This window comes from Neoarius graeffei, chromosome 22 (genome assembly GCF_027579695.1).
Source record: "Neoarius graeffei isolate fNeoGra1 chromosome 22, fNeoGra1.pri, whole genome shotgun sequence".
Taxonomy (NCBI): domain Eukaryota; kingdom Metazoa; phylum Chordata; class Actinopteri; order Siluriformes; family Ariidae; genus Neoarius; species Neoarius graeffei.
Genome location: NC_083590.1, coordinates 2,373,376 through 2,400,202, shown reverse-complemented (window position 1 = coordinate 2,400,202; position 26,827 = coordinate 2,373,376). Strand labels below are relative to the sequence as shown.

Sequence of the window (26,827 nt, the reverse complement as noted above, 5' to 3'; positions counted from 1 at the left end):
CACCAACATCCGTCCTGTGCTCTGAACACTTCGATTTGGATTGTTTTGACACCCTTCCCAGCTTAAAAGAATCTCTTGGGTGTTCAGTTCAGCACAAACGTGTGTTACTACCATCAGCAGTGCCTACACAATGTTGCCAGATACTGCTGAAGTTTTCCATCCCAAAATATGTTCAAAACCCACCAAAATGCACTTGAAACCGCTCAACTGGGCGGTAAAAATCCCAATCTGGCAACACTGCCAGTATTCCGGAGGGGGTCTACTAGTAGCTACGCCGGATCCAAAGACAGTCCTCCTGTCAGAACATGTGTTGTGAAACGACATAAGATAAAGGTACGTAGAGCTGTAGATTCTACATGATAATCATAAATGTAATCATAAAGTCGGCGTGATATCAGTCATGTATTTGCTTGTGAAAGCTTGCGGCTTTCATGTAACTGCCGCCTAGCAACGAGAGGCAAAGGGTAAAGAGGGTAGGCTATCATAGATTCTATTCGGAAGAGATCAACACAATTCTAGACTCCCAGAAGAGGAAGCACTAGCACTAGAGAGTTCACCGGCGTTTTCATGCGCCATTTCCGTTGAGTAGAACCAGAGTAGAACCATAGGATGTCTATGAGTAGAACAGCCAGTGAACCGCAGCATGTTCTCCCGCTGATGTCACAACATGGCCGCGAGCCACGGACCCAGTTTTCTTGCGCTGTGCAATTAAAAGTTGGATATTTGCATAACAACAGCTTCTTTTCACGTAATTATAACAGAAATCTAACATGTTTGCCATGTTGTATAGTTTATTTAAGAAATTGCATAGAGTCATGTTCGTGTCATCAGACCTTTAATCCCCTCAAATTAAATAACTTCCCAGCCACAGAACGGCCTGATATTTTGTGAGATATTACAGAAATAAACAGATATCACAATCACTACATTTCAGAGGGAACTAAATTTCACCGATTTTATGAAATTGAAAGGCCGTCTCGCTTTAAAAGTGCTACACAAATAAACTTCACTTGACTTGAATGCTAGAAAGAGAGCAAGCAGAATTCTACAGTCTTAACCTGAGTGCAGAATGTGCTTTAATTTATCATGAGCTTATAATTTCATTACTCATTTCCTGAGTTTGAAAGATCTGTTTTTAAAAACACAGGTAAAAAGAAAAATAAGAGTTTTAAAAAGAGCCTTTGATCAGTGATTGGTCAATGGGAAATGTGTTGATCAGTGATTGACCAATGAGTGTACTGTTGATCAGTAATTGATCAATGCAAACAGTCAGTGCGTTTACATGCACATAGAGAAAAGTGAATTTCTGCCGTTGCTTGACTGAAATCGAAGTTCTAAATGGCATGGAAACACCTTAGCTCGGCTGAAATTGAACCGAACTTGATTCCTCGCAATCGAGCTACACGACCTAGATTATGTGATTTTTGCCGAGCTACTTAGTGCATGTATATCCTATCGAGCTACGTAGTCGAGCTACTTACTTCAGCACTGCCCATTCCGGAAGTGACGAGTGACGAGACCACAAGCGGGAAACACAACAGCCTCGGTCGGCATGACACTTCACCTTAGCTGCCACTTTATTAGGAACACTTGTGTCTGGGCATGTACGCACCCAAGGCTGGATTAACTATATGGGCCTGCAGCACAGTGCCCAGGGGCACTAACCACTCACAGCCAGTGGGGGGGCACCACATGACAGAAACTTTAAAAATATTTTTCGTGAATGTTTGTACACTTAAAATGGTTATACACTTGACATTGTTAAATGGTCATATATAATTCATTATGAACACTAATTTCATAAGAACAACAACAATAATCATAATTCTGAGCAAGAGTGGCCAATGTGACCATTAACCCCCCTTTCCTCAACCTGTCAGTTGAGCCAGTCCACCTACAGTGAAATGTATCAGTTTTTTAAAACCGCGGTAGAAATGAAAAATGGACAGACATCAATTGAGTGGTTGTGCGAAGAGAAAATTAAAAAAGAGAAAGACTCCAGGCGTGTAGCTGCAATTAAAAATGTTCCAGTGTTGGATCGTTTTTTTATAAAAACATCGACAACTGCTGTCACTACCAGCGCTGAAGCCGGGAGGAGGATATGTGTGAAGCCACTTTAAGCCAGGTAGAGATCAGTTCACACCATGGTGACGAGAAGGAAGACGAGGGTGTTATGGATGTCAACCCAGCGCAGCCGACGCCAGTAGAACACTTCTCTATTTCAACTGATCCTGCGCTATGGGGAGAATATGTCTAGGTTCATACAGAACAGATACTCTTTGAATTGATACACATGTGTACATTGTACATCTGAATATGCCGTACTGGATGTTATTTGAATTTATATTTCGAATTGAGACATTTGAATATGTTGCCTAGATCGATGCTATTTTAATTGATACACATTTTGAATTGACACATTTGAATAGGCTGTATTGTATATAGATGGATGCTGTTGAAATTGCTGATGCTGTTTGAATTGATACACATTTTGAATTGAGACATTTGAATAGGCTGTATTGTATATAGATGGATGCTGTTGAAATTGCTGATGCTGTTTGAATTGATACACATTTTGAATTGACACATTTGAATATGCTGTATTGTAAATAGATGGATGCTGTTTAAATTGCTGATGCTGTTTGAATTGATACACATTTTGAATTGAGACATTTTAATATGGATAGAATAGAGTATGGATGCTTTGAAGATTTTTTTGAGACATACAGATATATGCTGCTCTTTTTTGAATAAGACATTTCAATATGCCTACATGCATAGCGTTGGTTGTTTTCAGTGAATTTGATGGGCTGATGTAGCCTACTGTACTTAATACATTTTCAATGAGGAAGAATGACCTTGTTTATGTGTACTATTGTTTATGTATATGCTACTATTTTTGACAGCAAAGGGCAAGGTTTGTGAGTGTGTGCAGGAGGTTACTGAACACGTGCATGCAGGGTGGTGGTGGGGGGGCACTTGAGGTATAGTGCCCAGGGGCACCGCATTGGCTTAATACGGCACTGTACGCACCCATTTCCAATTAGTTGGTAAGTTATTAGCATGTTAGCAGGCTAACAGTTAATATGTTCACCATTACAGATCAACTTCAACTTAGTGGCCATTTTATTAGGAACACTTCTGTTCGTACATACAAACTACAAACACTCTTCTTGTGAACACGGAACTGATAACTTTGTTTATACTCTTGAACAGTGGTGCCAGATTGGGCAGTTTTAAGTGCATTTTTGCGGGTGTTGAACATATTTTGGGCTGGAAAACGTCAGCAGTATCTGGCAACACTGCTCTTGAATAGCTCTTCTTCATGACGACAACCGGAAGTGTACCGACACAATGGGGCGTGTAGCGCCACCTGTGGCTCGGGTGCACAATGTCTCATCTCATCTCATTATCTCAAGCCGCTTTATTTTTTTGACTGGATCATAAGCTAAAAGTTTCCTGTTACCATGTTACCTTTTATGAATTTACTGGAAAATACTGGAATACTGAAAAAAGGATAATTTGTAATTGTGTGGTGGGTACTTACTACGGCGTTCCTTCTTTATCAACTTTAATCCAACTTGTTGAATTTTATCAAATTTGGGTTTTATGCGTGCATGACCAGACTTTCTTCGCTTTTTCGGTTTAGTATGCTCTCCCAGTGTTACGGTTTCTTGATGTTCCAGTTGGCCTCTGAATTGCTCAGATGGTTTTTGGCTGACTGCAGAGTCAGCTTCTTCATATATCTCACAGATAAGGTTTCCTTTATTCACCTTGACCATCTCTTCCATCTTCTTCAAAAGAGCATCCTGGCTGCATTCACTGAAATTTAAATGTTTGTAATTACATTCGGCAATGATCTCCTGTAGGACAGTTTCCTGATCTTGATCTACACTGGTGCCGATTTCTATGTTCTTTGTCGTTAGCACCATGGTGTAATTATGAGCGTCCTCAGACAGATCTGAAAGAATGCGATCCACTCTTCTTTTGTCTGCTTCAGTGAAATCTTCTGGCTGTACAATTAGCATGATTACATGAGGTCCAGGATCCGACAGAGACGCACACTCTTGAATACACTGTGTGAACTGATGATTCGAGAGGTTTTGTTGAAAAAGATGAGGTGCATTGACAATGGTGATGGATCTTCCCTTCACATGTCCTCTAACTCTCTCACACTGAAGTGATACTGAATGTCGAGACCCTTCAGTCCCAAACGCAGTTGTGCCCAGGATGCGGTTTCCCACACTGCCGGTGTCGGTGAGACTTTTTCCCAACAGAATAATTCTCAGATCAGACACTGCAAAAGAAAAAACACATTCAAAGATACAGTGCATGTACTGGGTGTAATCCAATACCATTATCTTTATCTGTATCTGTTTAGTGCTAAAAATATTCATAATTGGATTTAAACTGAAAGTGGGCGTGGTTTGTACCAGAAGGTTTTTCTGAGAAGCCTATTACTCTGCCCTGGAAACACTGAAAATCAGTGAGGGGGGAAAAACAAAACAAAACAGGACTTTTGGAAGAAGAATCCATTTTAGTCACAAATACCTTTTTAAAGATATTTATTCAATTTATTATATAATTTAACTGTTTAATTTTTGAACCAGATGTCCTATGGAACTTTCTGGCAAGTTTTATATCTTCTTTCAAATGTCACTGAATAAACTATTATTATTATTATTATTATTATTATTATTATTGTTGTAGCCCTTTGAAAAATAGGCCATATAGTTAATTGATTCATAAATAGGAATTAATAAATAGTATCAATAGAGCAAGTTCATTAAACAAATAAATAGGATTTTAAAGTGTTAAAAATATTCAGAGTTTTGTCTTGCACTGTATGTAATAGGTTTTGAATTTCATGGGTCAAGGTCATGTGTCCTGATATTTAACTGGTACATGATATGAAATGTATTTTATTTCTTTAAATACTAAGTTGAAGAAGATGGAAATATTGTGAGAATGTTTGATGTTCATTGCATTTGTAAAATAAATTGAAATGTATGATTTTGCTTTGAGTGTATTTTCTGAGCCAATTAGTAGTCAGGGGGAAAGGTCAGGTGGAAACGGGAAGGGATGCATGAGGAGAACAGAATGAGAGGAGGTGGAGAAGAAGGAGGAAGTGAGTGAAAAGTGCACTGGGACTCTGCTGCGTTTGAGGAGTAAAATACCAAGTTTAGATAAATTATTGTGAATGTGCCAAGACACACGGAGAGTGAGTCTTTTGAGAGACATTCTACAGTGATATTACAGTGCTAGAACAGTGTAAATGTTGAGAACTCGGACAGAGCTCACAATGAGGATACCGCAAGCTAGTCAGCTCAACGTAGCTTCAAGCTAGAGGAATTCAGAGGACTTTGCTCGAAAGTAGAAGACTACACAGTTCCAAGATCCCTGTGAGCACCAGGAACCAGCAGTGACGACATCTCCACTCCACAGCATCGTTAACACAGCATTGCCATCACAGTGAGGAGGACGAGCCACGCGTGCACTTCTTTTCTTTCATGGCTTTGCCGCAAAGCAGCCATATTGTTTTAAGGCTTCACCGCACCCGAGTGACGATACAAGCCTGCACCTTGTGACTGACGACTGGTTGGGTACCCAAATTTACAAAGTTTGTCTTTAGTATGTGTGTATATATATATATATATATATATATAATATGAAGAAACTTACAGTTGACAATAATAGCCATCTAATAATGGCGCATGCGCATTCTGTGCTACGCACTTCCTGGTTCCTGAGTTGTTTGTGATGAGTCCTTTTTTCCTGCGAGTGTTGGCGTTAATTACTAATCTTTTTTAACTTTTTTCTACAAATAATTTTCCAGTATCCTCTTCGTTTTGATTGTACTGTCGCTTTCCTTTTTGTACTTTCCACTTTTGCTTTCCTTTTTCCATTTTTTTCGGAAGAACGCAGAGACCGGAAGCTTTCTTTTTCTTTTTTTCTCCTCCTGTGTAAAGACCACAAGCAGAGGCCATCCACATCGGATCTGCTTTAATATCAACAGATCTTCGATTAAGGTACGTGAATCTTTTCATCATGGCACACCTTCAGCCTGTTCAGTGTGCTGAGTGCAGGATGTTTAGTCATTCTTCCTCCGTCGCTAGCGATAGCTTTATTTGTAATAAGTGCAGATTAGTTAGCTCTCTGACGGAGCAGATTACAGTGCTAGAAGCACGTGTCCAGGCTTTAGAGAAGGTCTGTGAGCATGAGAACAGTGTAGTTTCTGTAGGGGAAAGTCTGGATGCCCTAGGTGGAGTTAGTTATCCCCCAACTCCGGCATTAGAGCCCTTACAGCAGGGCAAATGGGTGACGGCTCGGCAGCATAAGCGTAGAGCCAAAGCTACCGCTGAGGCTCGCCCACGGGAGCACCACTCCTCTCCACGTCACGTGTTGAACAGGTTTGCTCTCCTTAGTGATACACCCACTGAGAAACCTGAAAGAGCTCTGGTTATAGGGGACTCTATCATACGGCACATGAAATTAGCTTAGCCTTTAGGGGCACCAGCAGCTTTAGTCAGGTGTATACCGGGAGCCAGGGCGCCGGACATAGCAGGTAACCTTAGGTTCCTAGGCAAGCACATGTTCTCAAAGATAGTTATCCATGCAGGAGCTAATGATATACGCCTTTGTCAGTCTGAGGTTACTAAGAGTAACTTTGTAGAGGTGTTTAAATTAGCGAAGGCGATGTAGTATGCTCTGGCCCCATCCCAATGCGGCGTGGCGGTGTAGCTTACAGCAGGTTATGGTCACTGAACTGCTGGCTGTCCAGGTGGTGCTCTGAAAACAGTGTGGGCTTTATAGATAATTGGGCTAATTTTGAGGGCACTGCTGGCCTGTTAGGGCGGGACGGTATCCATCCCACTCAGGAAGGTGCTGCTCTCATTTCTTGCAGCATAGGTCTGTCAGGTATTTATCAGGTATTTATCCTCTCTAGAGGATAAATACCTGATTCTCCCTATTAGTCAGACAGAACTGAGGAAGCCTTTCGGATGAGAGGTGAAATGTTTTCAAGAATCTTCAAACAAGTCCAGTTGCTCTCTTCTACCACCCACAGTTTACTATGACCGGGATGACTGAGAATCTTCACAGACACAGCCCTGATCAGTTCCTGAAGTATAGAAAAGCTCTTAGTGCTGCGAGATCAACATATCTCTCCTCCCTAATAGAAGATAACAAAAATAATCCTAGATTCCTATTTAATACTGGAGCAAAATTAACCAGGAATAAGTCCACTATAGACACGTGCACACCTGCAGTATGTAGTAGCAATGACTTCATTAATTTTTTTAATGGCAAAATTGAGAATATCCGACAAAAAAATTCAAACTACTAATTTAAGGTCAGACAATGTAAGTGACCCTGTAGTTAACAATATAACTGTATCAGATCATCAATTAGAATGTTTTACTCCCGTTAGAGAAACTGAATTATTTTCATTAATCTCGGCATCAAAAGCCTCAACTTGTGTACTAGATCCCTTACCTACACGTCTATTCAAACAGATAATACCTGAAGTAATTGAACCGCTTCTAAAAATAATAAATTCTTCTCTTACGATTGGCTATGTACCCAAATCCTTTAAACTAGCAGTTATCAAACCCCTGATTAAAAAACCTGACCTTGATCCCTGTCAGCTGTCCAATTAATCGGCCAATATCAAACCTCCACTTTCTCTCCAAGATCCTTGAAAAAGCTGTGGCACAGCAGTTATGCTTATATTTACATAGGAATAACATCCATGAAATGTATCAGTCAGGATTTAGACCTCATCATAGCACAGAGGCAGCTCTGGTTAAAAGTAGTAAACGACCTACTGTTGGCATCTGATCAGGGCTGTGTCTCGCTGCTTGTGTTGCTTGACCTTAGTGCAGCATTTGATACCATTGATCATTCCATTCTTCTGGATAGACTAGAAAATGTTGTGAGAGTTAAGGGAACGTCCCTCTCCTGGCTCAGCTCTTATTTAACTGATCGTGATCAGCAGGGGTTAAATTGGGATTGGTTATGTGGGGGGGCTCTGCCTCGTACCCGCCCCTGCCCCCGCCGCCCTGCTACAATATACTTTTTGGAAAATAACCCTCTAATTTGATAACCATATCATATTGCACAGAGATATACACCTTATCTGTGTGTTGTAGGCCTATGTGTGTCTTGTAGTGCCCCCCTACACATTATGGCAGTTTGAATGTAGATTGGTTGGCCAATGTAACAGATTGTACAGGTTGTTGTACATTGGTTTGAAGGAAATGATTAGTGGGGGGTCTGGGGGTCCTCCTCCAGAAGTTTTTTATTATCATACATGTTATTTGCTGAATTCTGGTGCATTTTAATAAGTTGTTAGCTGACTTTACAGAGGTAGGTTGAGCAATATGTTAAATCTTGTCACATGCCTACAGGTGAAAAATGTGAAGGAGAAATGTTCAGTGAGAAAATTTGAAGGCTTGCACAATCTTAAACCAAAACAGTTGATTTATTTTGGAGGATAAATGTTAAATATGCCAAAACACTGTCAGTCAAATTGTCAATCAAATATATTCATGCAGTGAATGCAACCAAATACAAACAACACTATAACATTGGAAGCATTTATTATTATTGTTATTATTATGTATTCAATTATTTATTTGGCATGTGGTGCTTTTTGTATTGTCTAGAACATACATAAGATGAGCATATTATAGCAGCAAAATAGAAGCACAATCATTTGAATGCAGCAAAACTTTTGCTGCATTCAAATGATTGTGCTTCTATTTTGCTGCTATAATATGCTCATCTTATGTATGTTCTAGACAATACAAAAAGCACCACATGCCAAATAAATAATTGAATACATAATAATAACAATAATAATTACACTAATACACTAATTATATTAACAATAAATAATAATAAATTAACATTAAATTAAATATTAACAATAAATAAAACACTAATAATATTAACAATACAGTGAACATAATCATTATCATATTTTTTATTATTAAAAACAAAATATCAAATAATACTGAAGAGGGGAAAAAATAATATTGATCTAAATATGTTGTGTTTTGATTTTTAGACAGTATGTGTTTTGCTAAACACATACTGTCTAAAAATAAAAACACAACATATTTAGATCAGTATTATTTTTTCCCCTCTTCAGTATTATTTGATATTTTGTTTTTAATAATAAAAAATATGATGCTGCCCACCTTTTGAAGAAATCTGTAAGCTTCCTCCTCTTTGCTTTCCTCATTTATAACCTTTAGCTGCTGACCTCTAAAAATCCAAGACAACAAAACAATTTATTAACCTTCTTATATAAAAGTGAAATTGACTGTATCGACAGTTAATTAAGGCTAGAGCACAAGACGAGTGTTTTGTTTATGTTTGCCAAAGGTAGCTAACTTGAGGCAACGTTAGGCTCAACTTTTGGTCAATCTCAGTAGCTAACTTTAACTGACATCTCCCCCTTCCCCCTGGCTAATTTCTGTCGATAACTGGGGACTATGGAAATTGAACTCACCAAATGCACAGACAGTTCGTTCAAGCACCTCTGATGGATTAGGATCGTATGCAGGTAAAAGGGGAGATGGTGTACGGAGAAAATTATAAACAAGTCACAACGCTGAAACACAAGCCCAAAAACCCGCAAACCACGACTTCTGATTTTTTTTTAAAGCGAGCTCACAAAAAAAGAAACCCCAAAGTTGCTTATAAAAAGCGGATTTGGCAACCCACGCAGTGTTCCAGAAACCAGAATCTCTGATCGCAAGTTCTGTTCTAAATAGCTTTGACAGGTCGTCTTGTTATCAGGAAAACTATGATCTATCTCAGAAAAGTCATGGGTTTATTGATTAATAAAACGATATTTAATTATTCAGAACTGAAAATCGTGAAAAGGGTTTGTTGCTTTTGATGTGTGCGTGATCATATGCCATCCGCTCCGAGCTTATGTGCCGGGGCTCAGCCCCAGAGAGCCCCGGCCCAATTTAACCCCTGATGATCAGTATGTTGATATAAATGGCGAAATTTCTAGATGTACTGAGGTAAAGTTTGGTGTTCCACAAGGTTCTGTCTTGGGTCCACTGCTTTTTTCTTTATATATGTTACCTCTGGGTGATATTATTTGTAAACATTGTATTAGTTTCCACTGTTATGCTGATGACACACAGTTGTATGTTTCTGCAAAACCTGATGAGAGACACCAGCTTAATAGAATTGAGGAATGTGTGAAGGACATTAGACACTGGATGCTTATTAACTTCCTTCTGCTTAACTCTGACAAGACTGAAGTACTTGTACTCAGACCACATGCAGCTAAAAGTACGTTTTCTGATTACACAGTGACTCTGGATGGCCTTTCTGTTTCTTCACGTGCAGCAGTAAAAGACCTCGGAGTGATTATTGACCCCAGTCTTTCATTCGAAACTCACATTGATAACATTACCCGGATAGTTTCATTCATCTCAGAAATACTGCTAAGATAAGAAATTTAATGTCACTACATGACACGGAAAAACTAGTTCATGCTTTCGTTACCTCCAGGTTGGATTATTGTCATGCCTTACTGTCTGGATGTTCCAATAAATGCATAAATAAGCTCCAGTTAGTTCAAAATGCAGCAGCAAGAGTCCTTACTAGAACTAGAAAATATGACCCCATCACCCCTGTCTTGTCCACACTGCATTGGCTCCCAATCAAATTTTGTCTCATCTCATTATCTCTAGCTGCTTTATCCTTCTACAGGGTCGCAGGCAAGCTGGAGCCTATCCCAGCTGACTACGGGCGAAAGGCGGGGTACATCCTGGACAAGTCGCCAGGTCATCACAGGGCTGACACATAGACACAGACAACCATTCACACTCACACCTATGGTCAATTTAGAGTCACCAGTTAACCTAACCTGCATGTCTTTGGACTGTGGGGGAAACCGGAGCACCCGGAGGAAACCCACGCGGACACGGGGAAAACATGCAAACTCCATACAGAAAGGCCCTCGCCGGCCACGGGGCTCGAACCCAGACCTTCTTGCTGTGAGGCGACAGCGCTAAGCACTACATCACCGTGCCGCCCATCAAATTTTGTATTGATTATAAAATACTACTATTGACCTTTAAAGCACTGAATGGTCTCGCACCACAGTACCTGAGTGAACTTCTGGTCCTCTATGACCCGCCACACCTACTTAGATCAAAAGGTGCAGGCTATCTGCTGGTACCTCGTATAGTGAAGGCTACATCAGGGGGAAGAGCCTTTTCTTACAAAGCCCCACAGTTATGGAACAGCCTTCCAAATAGTGTTCGGGAATTAGACACAGTCTCAGTGTTTAAGTCTCGGCTGAAAACATATCTGTTTAGTCAAGCCTTTTGTTAATGGTGTTTATGAGGTAAAGGTGTAGATCTGGAGGGTCCTCAGACAGAGTGTTTTGGTAAACTGGGATGTATGGATGCTGTCAGTCCCCACTTGCTTGCTCACTCGAGTTTGTTGACAGTGTAGTGGCTGCTGCTTTATGTCCCGGGGCTCCCTCATGCCTGTGTTACCTTCTGAATCTCCCCTTTTAGTTATGCTCTCATAGTTAGTTGCCGGAGTCCCTGCTTGTACTCAGTGCAATAGGTATCCTGTTCCTACTTATTCAGGTGACATTGGGCAGACCTAACAACTTGTGTTTCCCCCCCCCCCCCCCCGCAAATCTGTCCCTCTGAGTTACATGTCGGTCCTGGGATGGAGATGCTGGCCTCTTCTGCTCCTTGGACCTGCCTGGTCCTTCCTGGTGCCCTGTGTCTGGTTGGAGTCTCATCGCATCGCTCCTGTGGAAGGCAGCCCCATGTGGACAGTTGGGGGTCGCGCCTGGAGGATGCTCTGGACTCTTGCAGTGGTGTTTTTGTGGCTGGGGACTGCAGTTGACTTGCTGACTTTAGGACTGCAGTTGACTTGCTGACTTTGGGACTGCGGTTGTCGTGAACGGTTTTCGTGAACTCGGGTTTCTGTTGGTGGGGGGTTTATAGCATCAACGAAGCTGACTTTATGTTAGGACTGTTAATGTTATAGTCATGTTGTCTGTTGTTGCCCGGATGGGGATGGGTTCCCTTTTGAGTCTGGTTCCTCTCAAGGTTTCTTCCTCATGTCGTCTGAGGGAGTTTTTCCTTGCCATCGTCGCCACAGGCTTGCTCATTGGGGATAGATTAGGGATAAAATTAGCTCATATTTTAAGTCATTCAAATTCTGTAAAGCTGCTTTGCGACAATGTTTATTGTTAAAAGCGCTATACAAATAAACTTGACTTGACATCATAATATTATCAGATTTACATAAGTTTTTTGTTTGTTTGTTAGATTCCATAAATACCAGAAATTTCTATGGACATTCTTATCAGACACTTCTATAAATCTGGAGGAACTCTGAGTGTTTCTGGAGTCCTTTAGGCAGTATTTTTTTATCATGACTGTAGCTTCCAGAAAGATTTTTTTTAAGAATAACAGAGAACAATCATTTAAGAACAAGGAAAAAGATTTGCAATGAGCAGACAAATTAATATGAATTAAATGAGTATTTGCAGAGAGTCCAATAGAGCAATGCTGATGTCCAGAGGTGGGGGGAGAGAGAGAGAATGAGCATGTGTAAGCAAGAGCATCTCGTCTCGTCTTCATCCGCTTTATCCGGGGCCGGGCCACGGAGGCAGCAGTCTGAGCATGGAAGCCCAAACTACCTTTTCCCCAGACACCTCGGCCAGCTCCTCGGGAAGAACACTGAGGCGTTCCCAGGCCAGCCGAGAGACACAGTCCCTCCAGCGTGTCCGGGGTCTTCCCTGGGGCCTCCTCCCGGGGGGACATGCCTGGAACACCTCCCCAGGGAGGCGTCCAGGAGGCATCTGAAAGAGATGCCCGAGCCACCTCAGCTGATTCCTCTTGATGTGGAGGAGCAGTGGCTCTACTCCGAGCTCCTCTTGAGTGACTGTGCTTCTCACCCTATCTCTAAGGGAGCGCCCAGCCACCCTGCAAAGGAAACTCATTTTGGCCGCTTGTATCTGCAATCTTATTCTTTCGGTCATTACCCAAAGCTCATGACCATAGGTGAGAGTCGGAATGTAGATCGACCAGTAAATCGAGAGCTTCGCCTTTTGGCTCAGCTCCTTCACCACGACGGACCGGTAAAGTGACCACATCACTGCGGAGGCTGCACCGATCCGCCTGTCGATCTCACGCTCTATCCTTCCCTCACTCGTGAACAAGATCCCGAGATACTTAAACTCCTCCACTTGAGGCAGGACTTTTCCACCAACCTGGAGAGGGCAAGCCATCCTTTTCCGGTCGAGAACCATGGCCTCGGACTTGGAGGTGCTGATTCTCATCCCAGCCACTTCACACTCGACTGCAAACTGCCCCAGTGCATGCTGAAGGTCCTGGTTTGAAGAAGCCAACAGGACAACATCATCCGCAAAAAGCAGAGATGAAATCCTGTGGTTCCCAAACAGGATTCCTTCCGGCCCCTGGCTGCGCCTAGAAATTCTGTCCATAAAAATTATGAACAGAACCGGTGACAAAGGGCAGCCCTGCTGGAGTCCAACATGCACTGGGAACAGGTCTGACTTACTGCCGGCAATGCGAACCAGACTCCTGCTCCGTTCGTACAGGGACCGGACAGCCCTTAGCAAAGAGCTCCGAACCCCATACTCCCGAAGCACCCCCCACAGAATACCATGAGGGACATGGTCGAATGCCTTCTCCAGATCCACAAAGCACATGTGGACTGGATGGGCAAACTCCCATGAACCCTTGAGCACCCTATGAAGGGTATAGAGCTGGTCCAGTGTTCCAGGACGAAAACCGCATTGTTCCTCCTGGATCTGAGGTTCAACTATTGGCCAAATTCTCCTCTCCAGTACCCTGGAGTAAACCTTCCCGGGGAGGCTGAGAAGTGTAATTCCCCTATAATTGGAGCACACTCTCCAGTCCCCTTTCTTAAAAAGAGGGCCCACCACCCCAGTCTGCCACTCCAGAGGCACTGTCCCCGACCGCCACGCGGTGCTGCAGAGGTGTGTCAGCCAAGACAGTCCCACAACATCCAGAGACTTGAGATACTCAGGGCGGATCTCATCCACCCCCAGTGCCCTGCCACCGAGGAGCTTGAAAACCACCTCAGTGACTTCAGCTTGGGTAATGGATGGGTCCACCTCTGAGTCATCAGCCTCCGCTTCCTCAATGGAAGATGTGACAGTGGGATTGAGGAGATCCTCGAAGTATTCCTTCCACCGCCCAACAATGTCCCCAGTCGAGGTCAACAGCTCCCCACCCGCACTGTAAACAGTGTTGGCAGAGTACTGCTTCCCCCTCCTGAGGCGCCGGACGGTTTGCCAGAATTTCTTCGAGGCTGACCGATAGTCCTTCTCCATGGCCTCACCGAACTCCAAGAGCATAAATTAAAAAAAAAATAAAGACACAGAAAAGTGTGAGCAAATCTCTAAATAAAATGCACCTTGTGTTCCTCATTTCCCAAGAGCCACAGGAGTGTTAGAATAATGTTAAAGATTTTTTATTCTGTTAACAGCGTTGCCAGATTCTGACTATAATTTCTGTGTGTTGAAGACTCACAGTATACTCCTAATCACAAACACACTCCACTTTTAACTTGTTTCTGTTGTTGGTTTCTTGTTTGTTTGTTTTTTTTAATTAAAAATAAATGTCTACTGTCCCTCTGTCCAAACATTCTGGACTAGATTCAATCTTGTTGTGAGGTTTTTGACTTGAAGTTAAGGTGGAGTTTAGGTGGAGTTCTTCCTGAAACCTGGCAACCTCCCCATGAACATCAGGGACAGATGGCCTTTAAAACTGCACATTTAAATGAAATGTTTTAATTTAAATTATATTTTTTCATCCTGCAGGATCTCGATGCATCTTTTAACCCAAAATATACTCCATCTGAATGTCCATATCTGTATTCATATCCATTTCAGCTGCATTATCTGTTCACTCCAAATAAAGCATTTGTTTACGTCCCTAGTATTTAGTGTCACCATAATGTATGAGAGTACAGAGAACTGAACAGAAGATACTCGAACTCCACTGTGATTTGTGAGGTGTGCACTTATTTAACACAAATCATCTCTCCTTGGAAACACCGACATGTAATATAGCTGAATTATTATTATTATAAATGAATAAATTTTTTATACAAAGGTGGCTGAGGCCAAGGCCGGATTAACTATATGGGCCTGCGGCACAGTGCCCAGGGGCACTAACCACTCACAGCCAGTGGGGGGGCACCACATGACAGAAACTTTAAAAATATTTTTCGTGAATGTTTGTACACTTAAAATGGTTATACACTTGACATTGTTAAATCGTCATATATAATTCATTATGAACACTAATTTCATAAGAACAACAACAATAATCATAATTCTGAGCAAGAGTGGCCTATGTGACCATTAACCCCCCTTTCCTCAGCCTGTCAGTTGAGCCAGTCCACCTACGGTGAAATGTATCAGTTTTTTAAAAACCGCAGTAGAAATGAAAAATGGACAGACATCAATTGAGTGGTTGTGTGAAGAGAAAATTAAAAAAGAGAAAGACTCCAGGCGTGTAGCTGCAATTAAAAATGTTCCAGTGTTAGATCGTTTTTTTATAAAAACATCGACAACTGCTGTCACTACCAGCGCTGAAGCCGGGAGGAGGATATGTGCGAAGCCACTTTAAGCCGGGTAGAGATCAGTTCACACCATGGTGACGAGAAGGAAGACGAGGGTGTTATGGATGTCAACCCAGCACAGCCGACGCCAGTAGAACACTTCTCTATTTCAACTGATCCTGCGCTATGGGGAGAATGTCTAGGTTCATACAGAACAGATACTCTTTGAATTGATACCCATATGTACATTGTACAACTGAATATGCCGTACTGGATGTTATTTGAATTTATATTTCGAATTGAGACATTTGAATATGTTGCCTAGATCGATGCTATTTTAATTGATACACATTTTGAATTGACACATTTGAATATGCTGTATTGTATATAGATGGATGCTGTTGAAATTGCTGATGCTGTTTGAATTGATACACATTTTGAATTGAGACATTTTAATATGGATAGAATAGAGTATGGATGCTTTGAAGATTTTTTGAGACATACAGATATATGCTGCTCTTTTTTGAATAAGACATTTCAATATGCCTACATGCATATTGTTGGTTGTTTTCAGTGAATTTGATGGGCTGATGTAGCCTACTGTACTTAATACATTTTCAATGAGGAAGAATGACCTTGTTTATGTGTACTATTGTTTATGTATATGCTACTATTTTTGACAGCAAAGGGCAAGGTTTGTGAGTGTGTGCAGGAGGTTACTGAACACGTGCGCGCAGGGTGGTGGTGGTGGTGGGGGGCACTTGAGGTATAGTGCCCAGGGGTACCGCATTGGCTTAATACGGCACTGGCTGAGGCTCCTTTACACAAGACATTAGTATCAGTATCAAGAGTTACTCTCGTATAGACCGAAACAGGTGATGGATCATCAGGTCTTTTTGCAAACCTGATCATTTTTTTATTAAAATGCATTTTATGGTGTTAGTGTTCTATCAGGACTGCAAAGTTCCCTTTGGACTTACAGTTACAGCGGTGCTTGAAAGTTTGTGACCCCTTTAGAATTTTCTATATTTCTTCATAAATATGACCTAAAACATCATCAGATTTTCACACAAGTCCTAAAAGTAGATAAAGAGAACTCAGTTAAACAAATGAGACAAAAATATTATACTTGGTCATTTATTTATTGAGGAAAATGATCCAATATTACATATCTGTGAGTGGCAAAAGTATGTGAACCGCTGCTTTCAGTATCTGGTGTGACCCCCTTGTGCAGCAATAACTGCAACTAAACGTTTGCGGTAACTGTTGATCAGTCCTGCACACTGGCTTGGAGGAATTTTAGCCCATTCCTCTGTACAGAACAGCTTCAACTCTGGGATGTTGGTTGGTTTCCTCACATGAACTGCTCACTTCAGGTCCTTCCACAACATTTCGATTGGATTAAGGTCAAGACTTTGACTTGGCCATTCCAAAACATTAACTTAATTCTTCTTTAACCATTCTGTGGTAGAACGACTTGTGTTCTTCGGGTCGATGTCTTGCTGCATGACCCACCTTCTCTTGAGATTCAGTTCATGGACAGATGTCCTGACATTTTCGTTTAGAATTTGCTGGTATAATTCAGGTCTTGGCCATTCCAAAAATATTATACTTGGTCATTTATTTATTGAGTAAAATGATCCAATATTACATATGTGAGTGGCAAAAGTATGTGAACCTCTGCTTTCAGTATCTGGTGTGACCCCCTTGTGCAGCAATAACTGCAACTAAATGTTTGCAGTAACTGTTGATCAGTCCTGCACACTGGCTTGGAGGAATTTTAGCCCATTCCTCCGTACAGAACAGCTTGCCATCATTGTTCCATCAATGATGGCAAGCCGTCCTGGCCCAGATGCAGCAAAACAGGCCCAAACCATGATACTACCACCACCATGTTTCACAGATGGGATAAGGTTCTTGTGCTTGAATGCAGTGTTTTCCTTTCTCCAAACATAACGCTTCTCATTTAAACCAAAAGTTCTATTTTGGTCTCATCTGTCCACAAAACATTTTTCCAATAGCCTTCTGGCTGGTCCACGTGATGTTTAGCAAACTGCAGATGAGCAGCAATGTTCTTTTTGGAGAGCAGTGGCTTTCTCCTTGCAACCCTGCCATGCACACCATTGTTGTTCAGTGTTCTCCTGATGGTGGACTCATGAACATTAACATTAGCCAATGTGAGAGAGGCCTTCAGTTGCTTAGAAGTTACCCTGGGGTCCTTTGTGACCTCACCGACTATTACACGCCTTGCTCTTGGAGTGATCTTTGTTGGGGGACCACTCCTGGGGAGGGGGACCACTCCTGGGGAGGGTAACAATGGTCTTGAATTTCCTCCATTTGTACACAATCTGTCTGACTGTGGATTGGTGGAGTCCAAACTCTTTATAGATGGTTTTGTAACCTTTTCCAGCCTGATGAGCATCAACAATGCTTTTTCTGAGGTCCTCAGAAATCTCCTTTGTTCATGCCATGATACACTTCCACAAACATGTGTTGTGAAGATCAGACTTTGATAGATCCCTGTTCTTTAAATAAAACAGGGTGCCCACTCACACCTGATTGTCATCCCATTGATTGAAAACACCTGACTCTAATTTCACCTTCAAATTAACTGCTAATCCTAGAGGTTCACATACTTTTGCCACTCACAGATATGTAATATTGGATCATTTTCCTCAATAAATAAATGGCCAAGTAGGGCGGCACGGTGGTGTAGTGGTTAGCGCTGTCGCCTCACAGCAAGAAGGTCCGGGTTCGAGCCCAGTGGCCGGCGAGGGCCTTTCTGTGCGGAGTTTGCATGTTCTCCCTGTGTCCGCGTGGGTTTCCTCCGGGTGCTCCGGTTTCCCCCACAGTCCAAAGACATGCAGGTTAGGTTAACTGGTGACTCTAAATTGACCGTAGGTGTGAATGTGAGTGTGAATGGTTGTCTGTGTCTATGTGTCAGCCCTGTGATGACCTGGCGACTTGTCCAGGGTGTACCCCGCCTTTCGCCTGTAGTCAGCTGGGATAGGCTCCAGCTTGCCTGCGACCCTGTTGAACAGGATAAAGCGGCTACAGATAATGAGATGAGATGAATAAATGGCCAAGTATAATATTTTTGTCTCATTTGTTTAACTGGGTTCTCTTTATCTACTTTTAGGACTTGTGTGAAAATCTGATGATGTTTTAGGTCATATTTAGACTGGTACCAAAATTTAAAAAAGTGCTTATTTAAGGAGTTAAAGGCATTTTTGAGACAAAGTCGGCAAACAGTCTTGTTTTGTCAATTTGGGTGTGCCGAATTCAAATCTGCAATATGCCGAGCTCTATCTGACCTCTGTTGACCTCTAGAGGTCATTGAACTTTGGGCCTGTAAACATCTCAGCTGAACCCAGTTTCTCAGCTTTCTAAGGAATGAAATGTACTAAAATGATTAATGAAGTTAGCAAATGGCCTTGTTTGTTAAATGTTTGGGTGCTGAATTCATTTTTCATTTGTAAAACGACATATGACCTCTGATAACCTCAAGGTCATTAAACTTGGCCTATAGGCCTATGCATTTAACGGCATTTTTAAACTGACTTTACTCCCCCAAAAAGAATATGAACAGACAAAAAACAAATAGAAAGGAACAAATACAACATTAAATGCCAGTCCATGTACATGTGACTTACTTTTCTCAATGAGAATGACTAGGCGATCACCTTACATAACATTAAATTACATTTAGCGGTTATTGTTTATACAAAGCTACTGAAAAAGGACAGATTCAGCAGCATACAAAATGTGGGGGCATACAGGGTATACAGGTTAATCAGGGTTAGTATATATGAGAGTTTTTTTCTTTGTTGTTTGTTTTGTTTTAAACGGGGTAAAGCCTTTACAAAAAACAAACAACAAAGAAAAAAACTCTCATATATACTCACCCTGATTAACCTGTATACCCTGTACGCCCCCACATTTTGTATGCTGCTGAATCTGTCCTTTTTTCAGTAGCTTTGTATAAACAATAACCGCTAAATGTAATGCAATGTTATGTAAGGTGATCGCCTAGGCATTCTCATTGTGAAAAGTAAGTCACGTACATCGGCTGGCATTTAATGTCGTATTTGTTCCTTTCTATTTGTTTTTTGTCTGTTCATATTCTTTTTGGGGGAGTAAAGTCAGTTTAAAAATGCCGTTAAATGCATAGGCCTATAGGCCAAGTTTAATGACCTTGAGGTTATCAGAGGTCATATGTCATTTTACAAATGAAAAATGAATTCAGCACCCAAACATTTAACAAACAAGGCCATTTGCTAACTTCATTAATCATTTTAGTACATTTCATTCCTTAGAAAGCTGAGAAACTGGGTTCAGCTGAGACGTTTACAGGCCCAAAGTTCAATGACCTCTAGAGGTCAACAGAGGTCAAATAGAGCTCGGCATATTGCAGATTTGAATTTGGCACACCCAAATTGACAAAATAAGACTGTTTGCCGACTTTGTCTCAAAAATGCCTTTGGGTGTCACAATTCTGGATTTTGGTACCAGTCTATATTTATGCAGAAATATAGAAAATTCTAAAGAGTTCACAAACTTTCAAGCACCACTGTACTGACACTAATACACATGTTCTTTCCTACATTCTCACAAAGCCTTGAGCTTAAAGGTAATAGGCAATGGTCGGAGGTGGAACATAGAATATCAACTTTATTTTCTAGAAGAATGACCCAGAAAGCGAATTCAATCTTCCCATTGTCTAATTTGCACCCTAAAATTGAATAAAATGGTTAAAATATACTGGTTTGGCCAATTTCCGAAGGTTTGTTTACATCTCACTTGTGCGCAGTTTCACCGCCAGGGGACCGTCGTCATGACGTCATTTAAGCCAAACAGACTGGGAGTAGCTCTGTGTTTACTTGTGAACCGAGTACACATGTACGGACTTTGGTTGTGAGAGGTTGTGTAAAATGTCTGAAAGCGATAGCGATTTTGAAGTAGGAACTCTCCAGATTGAATATAGAGAGGTGAAACCATATATGTATGACCCTATGGCCGTTGCGAAGCAATCGGTGAATGTGGCTTACTGGTTTGACCATGTGGCCTCGGAATCGGACAGCGACTCGGCCGACTCTGATCACGGTGACCCCGGACCCCAACAAGACTCACGCCCAAACGATTTATCCTGGTAGTTATGATAAATTCCTACTTTCGTCATAATACTAAATAAGAGCCCTTTTGAAGAGTAATTAAACCGCCCTCCCTAGTGGATATAGGTAATGATTACTTGACAGTGCGCCGGTAGGCCACATTAGCCTGCCATCCGTGGCATTATACTATTTATCCTCTTCTCCTCTTTTGTAAAAAGCCAACCCACTAGCTCCGCCCCTTCTCCTCTTTCGGAAAAAGCCAACCCATTCTCTCTGCCTCTTCTCCTCTCTCGGTAAAAGGTAAAAACTTCTTCCTGAACCGGTCCCGTTGTTACAGTTCACTGCACAACAATAAGGCATGGGGGGTTTCTTAAGAAATTCCCGAACGCACGTCTCAGGGATTGAAACGGGCGGTCGCCCACTCGCCAATGAGAGTTGGAAAGGGTATGGGGGACTAGTGACAACATGTACTCGACTGAGTGGGCGACTGGCTCGCCACGCTATATATATCAAACTACTCACTGCCTTGATGGTTTCTATCAATGATTCTCGCCCATTTTAAGCAGAACTTGGTCTATTTTACCGTTTTTTATGATAATTTCAATAGATTTTGTGAGACATTTGTCAAGTTGGCATAGACGCAGGCACCGCCATATTGTTTATGTATGCAGTATACACTGCTACATGCAGCATGGCTGTGCGAAGTTTCGTTTCTTGACGTTCATTTTCGTTGCTGCCCATGAAGACAAATGTAACTTGAACCGTTATTGGTCAGATAGATTAGACCCCCGCGAAGTTTAAAAGCCCTTGGCTTGACATTTCTGACAGCTATCAAAACAAACGGATATCGCTCAACAAGTATGATGAGCCAGAGCAGCCTGCAGGTGCTGAGAGGGAGTATGTGGCAGGAGATGTAGAGCCCCAGGAGAGACAGAATGAGGAGGTGGAAGATGAAGATGACGAGGAGGCGCAGCATGATGTGGTGTATGACCCGATAGATGATGATGATGATCTGGATGAGGGTTTCGAAGATTGTGATGATAATGAGATGACTGAGGAAGAAGTTTATAGACAGTTGAAATTGATCACTCATGTATAATATGGTTGTATTATCTGAATAAATATATAAAATCAGCTTGAAGTTTGTAATTATAAATACGGACCAGTGCTATTCCATTCGGACCAGTACCTCTGAGAGGCACTGGTCCACATGGACCAGTGCTCCCAAATTCCTGTTTCGATCCCTGACATCTGCACTCAAGCCGAACGGCAATGCAAATAAATGGAAGTGGACTCAACTCAAGAAGTTTGTTTGTTTTGAATGACATTATACACCAAGTGGTCACGAAAATCGCCAAACAGAAATTCGTCGCGATCCGCGCTAACTTGAGCTTTGAGCTTAATTCCAATTTTCTTCCCCCCACTGTTGAGGGAAAACTCTGAAGTGGAAAGAAATTGTAGATTTATTCAACTTGAATATTAATTTCTTCCACTGATGTCTTTCTTTGTGAAAGTTTTAAATCAGAGTTTTTACTGCCTATTCCAACCTTCTTCCACATTCTGCAGTATGTATTTAATTGTATCACGATAAAATGCTTTCTTTAATTAATTTAGAAGTTGACCCAAACAATAAAGAATATTTTTGAGGAAGCTGCAATAAATAAAGTGTGGGAAACTAGCTTTAATTGTAGATTTTACTCGATCTTTAACATCTCATGGTCATGACTGAAGACCATAAATTACACGTACCTTTACTTTCCTCCAGTTGTTCCTTTAGTGTTTTTTCACTCAAATGTTCCTGATGTCTTCTCAGTGTTCCTGAGTGTTTCTTCTCTTGTAGCGCACTTCTCCCGGTCTCCTTCACCACTGCATCTATTTTCTCCAAAAGCTGAAGGATCTGATGTTTACTGAATTTAGATACATTCTGAATTCTGTGGTGTCTAAATTCACATTCACTGATGAATCCATGGTCTTCACCTGTAGTTATCACTATTGAGCGTTTCCGAGACAGTGAGCTGTAAGTTTCCAATATGCTTCTGACTCTGTCGTGTTGCTCATGTGTGAATTTTTCTGACTGAAGCACTAACAGAAACACATGAGGTCCAGGATGAGCGAGAGAAATGCACTCCTTTACTCTCTGAGTCAGTTCCTCCTGAGAGAGATGTGGATTATAGAGATGAGGCGTGTTGATGATGATGACGGTTCTTCCCTCCACGTGACCACTGGCTCTCTCACTGTGCAGCTTTACTGAAGGAAGATGAAGTTCAGTCTCAAATGCAGATCTGCCCAGGATGAAGTTTCCCACTCTGTTGGTCAGGAGAACGTTTTCCCCCAGCAGCACAATTCTCACTTCAGACACTGAAACATTATTAGGAAACAAAATATGAATGATCACGATATCAGGCAGGTGGTTTAATGCCATGTCTGATCTGTGTGTGTGTGTGTGTGTGTGTGTGTGTGAGTGAGTGAGACCCTTAAGACAACACAAGGCTAAACTAATTGATTAGGGTTTGAGTTAATTTCAGGGACAACACTGAATTGGTATTGTGACAATCCAACAACTAAGGCACATTTCTGAACAACATTGTTTAAATATAGTTCTGTAAAACATAACATTTCTTCATTCATAGAATTATAAATCATCAGACAAATGACAGTATTGTTTCTGGATATTGTGAAGTCAATGATACTCACTTGTGAGTGGAAGTAGCGGCATGCTATGCCATCTCTTAAGACATAAAAACCCTGTGAGGGAGAAAAAATCCTATCAAGTTGGGTTCAACACACACCATTACATCAATTTCCACCATATGGAATTTTCTACTATTTTGGATTTTATCATAAATTAAGTTTCCACAGGTTACAAATTTTGTCCAATCTTTATGAAATTTGGCAGAGACTATCTTCAGACCAAGAATCAAAAACTTTATTTGTTTTTGATTTGCCAAAGTGTTCACCCATTACAGCCAATCAAAATCAGCAGTAAAGCCGTCAAACAGGACGTGAGCTCATATCCCAGCAATGCTCTGATGTATCAAACCCAAACTGTGTACATGAACTTAGGACCCCATTTTGAAGGAGCAGGAAAATTGTGTCATTTGACTACCAGGAGACACTGCAATAAATAAAAATGCATTTTGCTTAATTTGCCTTTAAAATAATCCTTGTGTCTGGTAATACTGTAGGGGATCCCAAGGGGAAGATACAGCAATTTGTCTCGTCAGCCTAACTGATGCAGCACCATATTGGATTGTGTCTAAAAGTTTTTAAACAATTCACAAGCCACAAATTTTGTTCAATTTTCACCAAATGTGGCACAGATCATCTTCAGACAAAGGTTCAGTTTTTATTTTCAAAACCATTCGTCCATTACAGCTTAACAAATTCAGCAGCAAAGCCACCAAATAGGACGTGAGCTCATATCTCAGGGTTTGGTCAATTGACCTCGCATGTGATTGCATACAGCCTTGACAACATATGTTTCCATGGCAACTATGCCCAGCTGGAATGCTTGGCCCCCTCATCACTGCTTTCAGCTATATTCTATTCTAGCTCTACAAGTGCTGTTTTTAAAGCATTTAACTGGCAAAAATAACTTATCATTAAAATGGTGATCAATATAATGAGATGAGAACCTGTCCAGCCAGTCAGCAGGAGTGATATACGGTATATATATATATGGGATGGGGGGAGAGATAAAATTAACTGCAAAAAGAGACAATTCCGTCCCTCAGTATCAGATCAGTTCCAGTCCAGCGCTCCTCTAATTTTACACATTACCTGCTTTAACTCTGGTTTCTAAATGCTCCTTGAACCTCGGCCTGTTTTTTCATTCTGCTCTCGCTTGTTAGACGCATGATCACAAGGCTCCTCTTGTCACTCTGTCCTCCTGATCAAAGGACATCAGATCAGAGGGTTTTTTTCCCAGTACGAGGTGACAGCTGCATAATTATTTTTCTTGTTTTAAATCCCGGACACAGGCCTCCGGACTAAGATTCCCGGACGACTCTTCTGAGTTCAGTGAAAAACAGGAACCGGTTCAGTAACTTTCTCAGAGGAGTCCCTTACGAAGATCTACCATGGTTTACTATGGTTTTACCATGGTTTTTATGTAGTAACCATGGTTATACTATGGTTTTTATGTAGTAACCATGGTTCTACTATGGTATCTCATGGTTATTCTAAGTACTATGAACCAACCATAGTATTACTATGGTTCATCCATGGTAGTAACCATGGTTCTAATATGGTATTTCATGGTGATTCTAAGTACTATGAACCAACCATAGCATTACTGTGGTTTATCCATAGTACTGCAGTAGCTGTGGTAGCATCATAGTTGTATGTGTAATACAACTATGATGCTACCACAGCTATGATGTGACATGCGCATACACACACAGCATGTGCGGATCTGCGCATGTCTCACACAGCATGTGCGGATCTGCGCATGTCACACACAGCATATGCGGTATCTGCGCATGCCACACACAGCATGTGTGGTTGTAAAAATAAATAGCCGTGAATCGCGCATGGATTGAAAAAGTCGCTTGGACATTTAAAAACAATTCACTGGAATTTTTTAAGACTTTATAATAATTCCGTACAGAATAACACTGTTTGCTCTAACATCGTATTTACGTAACTTTTCCGTACAAAATACGGCCAATCCGTACTCTGGCAGTGGCGGTTTATTTAGTTTTTTCGAGGAAAATACTTTAGGCATTGGGGGAGGAAAAAGCCAACTCAATTCCTCGGAAGATGAAGAACAGCCGAAGAGAAAAAAGGTACCTTACATTTTTCCTAACTATAGACATTTTTTTTGCCCAGACTAATTCACTGGCCTAATGTTTTAAATAAATTCTCTAATCTATTAATTATCCATGTCTAAGGCCACGCTTCATCATGCCACTTGGAAAAATTACTCCACAAAAGGCAGCAGAGATTTAGTGTAAGTTCTTTCATTTGTCATCAAATTGATTGAAATGATCTGGACCTTGGTTTATTTAAACCAAGGCTACAAGTTGCATAACTATGTAGGCCTATTCTCTAAAAGACTGACAATTAAAAAAATCATGCAATTACATAATGTCTTTCCTTTTCAATCTATTTCAGGGTGAAGAACCCAGGAGAGAACAAGTTGCTGTAAGTAGCCTAATTCATCAAGCATGACATGAAAAGAAAGAAAGAAATCAGTGGGTCCTTGAATAGTAACAAATGGTATTACCTGAATAGGATGTCACAATGTTATTACATGGTTCCCCAGAGGGGGGTTTGGCCAGGTATTGCAATGACCCCTATTGCTATGTGACACTTTGGGCCATGTTGCCATCTGTGATTGTGCCTGTTCTTTATTATTTTTAAGGGAAAGGACTGTTCAAAATGTAAACGCCTCGAACAGCGTGTCAGAGAACTGGAGGAAGATCGGCAGCGGTTAAGCCTGCAGCTGGATACATTTAATGGTAAGTTTGGACTTGATAAATTTATTGGCCAGATTTTGAAGCTTTTACTCTCTCTTTCTTCAAATAGTGTAATAACTTAGTTTAGACACATCCGAAATCTAAAGCGGACTAAAATATTTGAAAATGTAGATGGTAATAGTGATTTCTGTGATACAATTCTGTGATTTCTTAGATCTGAGAAATATGCTGCCTGAGGTCTTGGCCAGCCATCACCAGGCCCCAACCAGCCATCACCAGGCCCCAACCAGCCATCACCAGCTCCCAACCAGCCATCACCAGCTCCCAACCAGCCATCACCAGCCAACCAGTAAACCAAGAACAGGCAAATGATGATGTAAGTGAATTTTGTAAGAGCATCCATTTACCTCCCAAGCAATAGCCTTGAGCCAGCCATCCCTCAAATCAAATAGCCTGCTGTCAAGTCAAACAAGCCTGTTGTTAAAATGTCCAAATGTTATCAGTAAATTTATAGTAGATCATGAAGTTAAGTTCAGAATTGTCAGCCAATGTTAACTGATGGGGGTGAGGAGGCTTCATATAGTCTATATAACAAGTTTGTGATTTTTCTTCTGAATTTCAAGGTTGTCATTGGAGGAACCCTCAGGGTCAAAAAAATTAAATTGCAAAGATGCAACC

At 41.3% G+C, this 26,827-nt stretch overlaps 1 protein-coding gene across 4 annotated transcripts in view; it reads right to left on the bottom strand.

Moving 5' to 3' along the window:
* LOC132870524 (GTPase IMAP family member 8-like) overlaps positions 1-26,827 on the bottom strand; it is an 87,709-nt gene that overhangs the window by 5,067 nt on the left and 55,815 nt on the right. For 2 of the 4 annotated variants that reach the window (XM_060904191.1, XM_060904192.1), the window contains exons 2-4: positions 23,424-23,474; positions 22,479-23,087; positions 3,548-4,297 (exon numbers count right to left, since the gene is read on the bottom strand). In XM_060904191.1, coding sequence (XP_060760174.1) covers positions 3,548-4,297; positions 22,479-23,087; positions 23,424-23,474 — 1,410 coding nt within the window. The remainder of the gene's footprint in view (positions 1-3,547; positions 4,298-22,478; positions 23,088-23,423; positions 23,475-26,827) is intronic. The other 2 variants (XM_060904193.1, XM_060904194.1) reach the window with 2 other exon arrangements.